Source organism: Limulus polyphemus, unplaced genomic scaffold (genome assembly GCF_000517525.1).
Source record: "Limulus polyphemus unplaced genomic scaffold, Limulus_polyphemus-2.1.2 Scaffold214, whole genome shotgun sequence".
Taxonomy (NCBI): domain Eukaryota; kingdom Metazoa; phylum Arthropoda; class Merostomata; order Xiphosura; family Limulidae; genus Limulus; species Limulus polyphemus.
The window spans coordinates 648472-657227 of NW_013665824.1; the positions used below are offsets into that span (position 1 = coordinate 648472).

The window sequence follows — 8756 nt, forward strand, 5'->3', positions numbered from 1 at the left end:
GACTTAGTTTATTTCTTTTATAACCTTCCTACAGGCCGAAGTTCCAAAAGACATTTTCACTTTCAAATTATTGATACATTATTGGTACTGCAAATAACATACAAACGAAACTTACCTGTGGATCTATAATTTCATGGATATTTGATCAAGTAGCTGAATATACATGATAATTAAAACTGACCCAAATACTTCTCTGAAACGAAATACTTCACTGAATGAGTGACACCCTACTGACTGAAAACTAAAGGTGTGGCGATACGCATGAAGTCATGATACGATTGTATCGATACGATACCGCTTGTGTATCTTCATGGAACTTAGTTAGCTTTCAGTAAACATTATAAATATTTTCTAAGAAAATATTTTTGCTAAAAATTAACGATTCAATAAAGGAAGATGCGCATTGAGTAAGTATCACATGTTTATCAAAAACATAACATGCAAAGTAACATAACAAATTAACAATAACAAAATAGATAGAAATATATTGACTTTTTTCTTATTTTACTTCTCATGCCAGCTGCAATTTAATTGATCAATCCTGAGAATATGAAAAATCACTGTAAAGTGCAAAGTACTTAAATAAGACAAAGTTAGTAATATAGATAATATAATAGTGTTGCGTCAGCGAATCACATGACTAGTGTGACGCCACGTTTCTAGAACTATCCCGTACCTTGGCGAATGCTCTAGTATTTACTAGATATAAGGTAGTCTGGTATATAAAAGAGGGTGACAACGTGACGGGAGAAGGTAATAATGTGTGTGTAGATAGTGAGTAATTGAACTGCAGTCACAGGGTATTGTTGAAGTTAACGTTCGTTCGTTATAGTGTTTGTTTTAGCGCGAATATTGAAATCAAGTGTATCGTAAAGTTATATTCGGAAAGAATAAACCAGTTTTATTAAGTAAAGACTTATGTCGTTAAAGTTTCGTCGGAACGAAGTTACGGAAAAGTTAATTAACAAACGGAGACGTAACAATACATACAAGACTGTCAAACTTTGTAACAAACTGTTGGTAAAACTTTTGTATCTAGATATTTTCGTATCACGGCATCAATATCTAGATACCTGTATCGACAAATATAAAGTACGCACCCCCACTGAAAATTGATTCAATGCTTCATTTATTCAAGTATTTATAATCTACTCTAGTCTCTGAATACTTCCCGAATTTACTAGATTCTTGTTGTCAATATCTAGAATTTTCTAGATATTCTAGGCTTACTTTTATAAACTTACTCGATCTTAATGTAATACCCCCTTTAGTTAATATCATGTCAAAGGCTACAGTAGCTATTAAAGCAGCAAATCTACGTAGTAGTGTAATTTAGTCGTCATGTTCCAATCCTTTTCTTTTGCTGGCAAAAAAAAACAAAAAACACTCATATATTGTTACAGTCAGTTTCACGTAGGCACTTCATTCTGTTCAGTAAGAAGTGTCACATACTGTGTAGTCTCGCGAGCCAGACACTTACTCCTATAGCCGATAGTTTTCAAATGGGTTGAAAATTACTACTATTCTCAGGTAATTCCTTGTACGGAAATAAAAACCTACAAAAATGCTTAAATCTCAAACCCACAATGACTTTATAGTTATATTTTCGTAACACGACGAAGCTTGCTAATGCTCAAAATCATGTGTAGCTATTAAATATACACGACTGTTTCAGTTTAAGTTTAAAGCGACCGTTATGGTTTGGATAGTTTTGGTGTCATATTTAGTTATTTTTAAGAGAGAGAGAGTTTATGGCAAGTGTGTTTACGTAATTGTTTAAGAATCACACGTTGTGTAGTGTGTACGTTCAGTTGTTATAAGTTAGTGATTGTTATAATGTTGCGTCATGTTACTAAAACTTTTTGAACTTTTCTCGTTGTTTTAATTGAGAATTATTGCATCAGAATATCTAGTATTGCGTGGATGTTCTAGATTTCTGTCGGGGTATAAATACGCGTCGAAAGACTATTATTTAGATCTGGACTGCTTGATTGTAAATTTAGCGATAAAGAGCATATAGTAGCAATTTTTAAAGTGAAATCATCACATACTCTAACTATATTATAATAGCAGAGAAGGGAATAATAATTTGTAAATTGTGTTCTAAAGTAATCGAACCATAAAGCTTGTGTGGACTTGGACCAAAAAGAGACAATTATTCAAAGCCCCTGGATACAACTGTGATAACCAATAGTGAACATATGGATATAGGTTTGCCTTGTTTTAATATATTATTTTAAAACAAGTGGACTGTGTTGCTGTTTGTTTATTGTTGAAATTTATCGCCAACAAGTGATAGACACTACTGTAAAACAGCCAGCCTACAAAACCTGACAATAGCAATACGACTTCGAGCTTCCAATTATTAAGTCAACAGAAGTCATTGCATGTGACTATTTTTAGCCAAAAATGCTAATGTTTGATCAGAAGAATGTAGGCTATGTATAAAACGTTAAATACCATAAGCAGCTGCACTATAACTATATAAGCATATATTTCTTGATATCACAGCAATAGGGGATTCAGCTGAACCCCCTGCACACGTGTGTGTAATAATTGTTGGGTAGATTCATTTGGTTATTATTAAAAATAATGCTAAGTCCATTTCACTTAACAATAACGAATTAGTTTACTTCTTATAACATGTCTTCACAGGCTAGATTCATCTGTGCTATGTAGGCCTAAGTTCACAAATAACTGCGACAGAAATTCCAAACTAAGGGCACTTAATTTATGCTTAACTTACAAACAGCGTATTCCCAATAAAAGATCTGAGGTGAGTTTGACAAAAAATTGAGGAAGGCTACACTCTTCATCTTGTGGGTACATATATTATAGTATTTAGGAAGTAAACCAACTTTAACAGTAAGTATTGCTCGTTGAATGCAGGGGCTACAGGGAAAGCTAAGCCACATTTTGGGGTAGCGTGAGATCTAGCAAGCCCGACCCCAGAACGCTACCAAGCCTTATAAATAACTTACTTACACTCACAGAATTTCCCAAATAATCAATTGATCAACCTATTAGACATGATAATGAAATCAGTCACTCACTACATACTTCGCTGAATTCCCATTCACTACTCAATAACTTCTCTAACTGATTACTCGTTTTATATGTAACGTACCATTTTCTAGATATTAGAATAAACTTCTCGATTAAATACATCGTAATAGTTAGCTGCTCCATCTACCAAACAACTAAATTACAACATTGAAAATACAACTTCCAAAAGTATGAAGGGAAAACAGTACATTAAAATTAAATAAATTACACAGTTTAATGATCTAAGATCCGATATGTACAACATCGTATCTTAAAACAATTTTCATAAGAATTTTTGCATGGATGCTCGAAATAAAAAGGGATGAATATTTCATTTTGATGTTTATAAATTCGCGACAGATTCATTGTTATTTGATGTCGTACTCGAGGAGTATTCTCACATTGTATCATGGCTCGGAAAGGGGGATTTCTTGATGTTCCAGATATTCCTAATCGACAAACCCAGCAATTCTTTTCTGAGGTTAGTTTACGCGTGTTGTGATTATATTAATTTACAAATTTTAATTTGTAAGAGCAGGAAATTAATTCAAATACAATATCTATTGGATTAATAATAAGGCCAAAGTTCGAGTGCAAAAATATAAAGGCCTCGTTAGTCGTATATGGTATACGATAACTTAAAAGTTAAAGTGTAACATCGTGACGTTATTTCTAAGAACATATAATCTTGTTAAGATGGGCTTTTAATTTTTATTAGGTTTTAAGGCTCCGCATCAGCAATGTTGTTTAAAATCATTCTCGATTAATAATTACTCAATCGTATGCAGTAAATATATTTCAACTTTTTAGTTTTACGCTCAACGAGATGATCAACTTGAAAAGAGGCTTGTTGCGATGTTGGTCCATCAACTTCAACTTGCCCAACTTCAGGTTATCCCATCTTCTCCAAAAAACAACTCAAATGCGACCCTGATCATTTAATTATTTATCAAGCCTTCCCCTGAGTTTAACTCCATTAAGTTTACTACCTCCATTGTAAGCTAATAATGACACCTACCCTGCCAACATTTATAATTGTGTTTCCTTGTTCCAACATTCACACCATTAACTTAAGTATGGAAAAGGATTATGACTACCTATCTCCTTAATTATCTTGAACATTACAATCAGATTCCATCTAACTTTAGTAACTGTTTTTTCAATAAAAAACAATATTATGGGTCTTAATTTGTCTTTATATAACAACATTTATATCCTAAGTATCATCCTAGTACTAGTAGTAGCCCACTGTTGAACCATTTCCAGAACCCCAGACTGAACACAATAACTAGTGAACTATATAGTGAAATAGTAATCTCTTTAGTCTTAAAAAGAGTAATAACACACCAGCATAATGATGCACAAGTGTTAATATTAACAAAGCATACAAAAACCGACTAGTTTTGACATGCCAAGCTTGTCATTCTCATGAGACTGGATCAAATTGTTCCCCATGTCTTGTACATTCAGGTTCAAAATGGCCCCAGAAATATCAAGGTTTGGTAAAGGCAGTAGAGTTCAAAAACTAATCTGAAAAGAACAACTTCCAAATAGGGTTGAGTTCAAATCCCATTTCATTATTGATCATTCTACTCAAAATTATATTTATAATTTAACTTTTGATAATCCCCATGCATTACCTCGTATATGTTATAATTAAAAGCTAACTGCAACTTAGTTGGCCCTCTGATTAACCAGCACAATGAAAGATGTCATTTATGTAAACTGCAAATAATAAATGGCCCAACACTGACCCTTAATATACTTTTTTTGTGACGTTAATCCACTTTGACTGAACTGTTTATCACGCTCCTCTGCTTTCTTAACTCTAGCCATTTTTTGATCAAATAAGCCAGTTCATCTCTCACACCTATAGAGAAGTTTTTGTTATAACCTTTTTACGTGGCAACTTGTCATATGCTTTCTAAAATCCAGATATGCCAAATCAACATATTTACTCTCATCACTATAAGCAATAACCTCTTCAAAGAATGTCAGAACATTAGTTAGGGAAGGTTTTTCTTTAGTGAAACCATGTTGACTATCCAACAATATTTTAAGTTTTGTTAAATGGCTTTGCAAAGCATCTCTTACAAGACTTTCAAAAACTTTTCCCACCACTAATGTAGAGCTAATAGACCTATAATTACCTGGACAATTTTTATGATTACCCTTAAAATGAGAACAAATATTAGAGATCTTCCAATTTTCTGGCACCTGCTTACTACTAAAGACCTTTTATAAAATATTAGTTAGTGACTCGCATATCCAACCCCTAAAAGTAAAGACAGGAATACAATAGATGAATTATAATTCCACGTTATGTAAAACAGTAACAGTAACTTAATAATTTTAAAAAACATTATGTAATATAATAGTCATATAGATACTAGTACTAGTAGTAATATAAAGTACTGAATGATAATTATAAATATCTACAGTGTCTAATTGGTACCGTTACTCCTTTAGTAGGTCTCTAACCTAACCTAGTTACGAGTCTAATTACATAAAACTCACGAGTCCCTCTTGCATTTGCACAATTTACATAATGTAAAAAAATTATGGACACCACTAAAATGTCAACATTAATCTCAACTAGCTCAACACAATAAAGAGACTTTGTGGATTTCAGAGAACTTTATTTAAACATCATATATAATATGTAGGTTATTAATAAGAGGAAGGCTTCTGAATTTTTTTTATGATGTGTTCTGAAGATAATAGAACAAGAAGACATAAGCAAGATTTTGAATTCACAAGCTAGGCTTCAGTTAAAACTGGCTTGAAAACATTTTTTTTAACAGATTGATTGATTTATGGAATAAACTGCTGTTGACAGTAACTGAAGCAAGCACTTTACAGGAATATTAAGTAGGTTTACATTTTTATTACCCCAAGAGTGGGTGGGCAGTCTTGAAGAACCAAATGATCCCTTGTTACCTATATATGTTAAGTCCCAATTCATGTTGACTGGACAAGTGATACTTACATGATGAGCAATGAACACAATGATTTACAGTATTACTGTCATTTACATATTACTTTAGCCAACTTATTACTAATAAGCACCTGTAATTAACAAGTATATTCTGTTAGTAGTGTTATGTGGATGATTGCATACTCTTATAATACAACTTCTAAGTTAACTATTTATATCTTCCAGCTCAGCCTACATGGATGGCCCATATTTACAATTTTATATATGACAAACACTCAGTCATTTGCCTAGCTGTTGAATTATGACATCATAGTTTGACTTGTACAAGTGGTTTAGGCATTGGAAGAGAGAATATTGTACATAATGTAATTAGTAAGTTATTAACATGTACGTAGTAAGTTATTAATCTTTCATGTTTATGTAAGAGTGTTATGTAATGGAAAGAAACAAATTATGGTAGAGTGGTTCCTCACATTATATCAGCACTGGTCATAAAGCCTTGGCCTGATGCTAACTTTCTTTTTTTTTTCAGAAAATTCTAATTTCTAAGGAGGGTGTACCACCATTAAAATTTTACCTTTTAAAAAACTGCCTAAAAGTGGTATATCCAACTATAACAACAACAAAGTGCAATAAATAGGTTTTCATCTGTACAAAGAACTTTAACCATAGCCTACATGTAGGTCAGGAATCTTGTATCCATCCTAATACCAGAGCTTGGAGATTAGTGAAATTTGCTAACAGATTAACTATTGTGCTCAGTAATCAGTTACATTCAACTGATTGATTATTTTCACATGAGACTTGGATATTTGGAATAATAAGAAACACAAATTTTAGTTAGTTGATTATTTTTGTTACATTAATCATAATTTTAACCTGACACTAATTGATGTAAACAATGCACATAAGTTGACCATACTGTTGGTCTGAATATGCTTTGTTGTCACTATGAGAAAAACCTATACACTGGATAGGTGAAGTGAAGAAAAAGTGTCATTGGCCACTATTCTGTACTTCACAGTATATAAATGTATATGTAAAACCTAAAAAACATTATTTCATTTCACATCCTCCATGTGCAAAATTTGATAAGGCTTAGCAATCTACGGCAAGCAGCAAACAAGTACAAAGTTCATAACTACTTTAAGTATAAGAGATAATTGTTTGCTATAATTCTTTATTTACTGTTCTATGTGTTAAGAAAAATAACTGAAATTTAAGAACTTATTTCTAAATAGTAATAATGTATATACATATATAATGTATAATAACTGAAATGTGACTGTATTTAACAAAATACTAGTCCACTAAAACATAGCCACACAACCCATAATGGTAGGGTTAAGCTCACCTAAATGTACTGCCTCCACAATATCAGAGGGCAACCTGTTTCAAAGACCATCAAACCTGTTAGAAAATTACAACTGTCTTAGCTGAAGATGACACCTACCCAGCCAAAATTTATATATGTGACTCCTAGTCCCACCATTCTCACTGTTAAGTATGAAAAAAAAAAAGATGATGCATCAACACTATCAATTCCCTTTACAATCTTAAACACCTCAATCAGATCTCTTCTAACACTTCTTTTTTGAAAAGAAAACAATTTCGGGGATCTTAATTTCTCCTCATATGACAACCCCCTTCATCCCAGGTGTCATTCTAGTAGCCCTTCTATGAACCCTTTCCAAAAATTAGTTGTCCTTCCTAAGGTAAGGAGCCTAAGACTGAACACAGTTCTCGTTATGTGGCCCAACCAGTGACCTATAGGATGAAATTATAACCTCTTTAGACTTGTATTCAATACTTCATAGATGCAACCTAAAATCCTATTTGCCCTACCACTAGCAACAGCACACTGCTTGGAAGGCTTAAGAGACTGATCAGCTATTACACCAAGATCCCTTTTTTCGTAACACTGTTCAGGTTATTCCCATCCAAATTATACTTGTAATTCAAATTATGATAACCCATATGCATTGTCTTGCATTTACTATAATTAAAACCCATCTGCCATTTATTTGCCAAACTCACTAAATGATCTAAATCCTTTTGTAACATAGCAGCAGCATTCTCACAGCCAGCAACACCTAAGACCTTAATATCATCATCAGATTTAAGTAATTTATTGACCATTCCTTCATCTATGTCATTTATGTAAATTAAAAAGAGCAAAGGTCCTAAAACTGAGCCCTGAGGTACCCCACTTGTGACATTAATTCAGTTTGATTGAACTTCATTTATAACAACGCTTTGCTTTCTTCCATCCAGCAACTCTTCTACCCAATTAGCTAACTTATTCCCATCACCAAAAGAGAGAGATTTTTATTCAAGCCAATTATTTGATAACTTGTCAAATGCTTTCTGTAAAATCCAGATACACCAAATCTACACCCTTACCCTCATTTACATGAGAAGTAACTTTTTCAAAGAATGTCAAAAATATTTGTAAGGCTAGATTTTCACTTAACTCATTCCAGATGGGTCACAGGTCAAAGGCCATGTCATTGCATTTGTTGACTGGAATAAAAAAATTTATTAAATTACTATTTCATGAATTTATGTCAGTAAGTTTGGTATCAATCGGTAGATTATAATTCAAATTTTAGTATTATACATTATTCAATTTCTTAATTTGAAAGTAAATATAAAAAAATGCAGTTAAGCATAGATTTTTGTGTGTCATGTGGTATGTGGAATGCAACACTGGTTCAAGTTATATGTTTGTGATGTCAAAATACTAAGTCTGTAGTTTCGTACAAATTAGGAA

General features: G+C 32.6%; 1 protein-coding gene across 1 annotated transcript in view; it reads left to right on the forward strand.

Annotated features, from left to right (window-relative positions):
- The first annotated feature begins 3258 nt into the window (after positions 1 to 3258).
- Positions 3259 to 8756, forward strand: part of LOC106478473 (PIH1 domain-containing protein 1-like) — a 25850-nt gene continuing 20352 nt past the window's right edge. Inside the window, exon 1 of the mRNA XM_013939019.2 lies at positions 3259 to 3526. Coding sequence (XP_013794473.1) covers positions 3455 to 3526 — 72 coding nt within the window. The 5' untranslated portion in view covers positions 3259 to 3454. The remainder of the gene's footprint in view (positions 3527 to 8756) is intronic.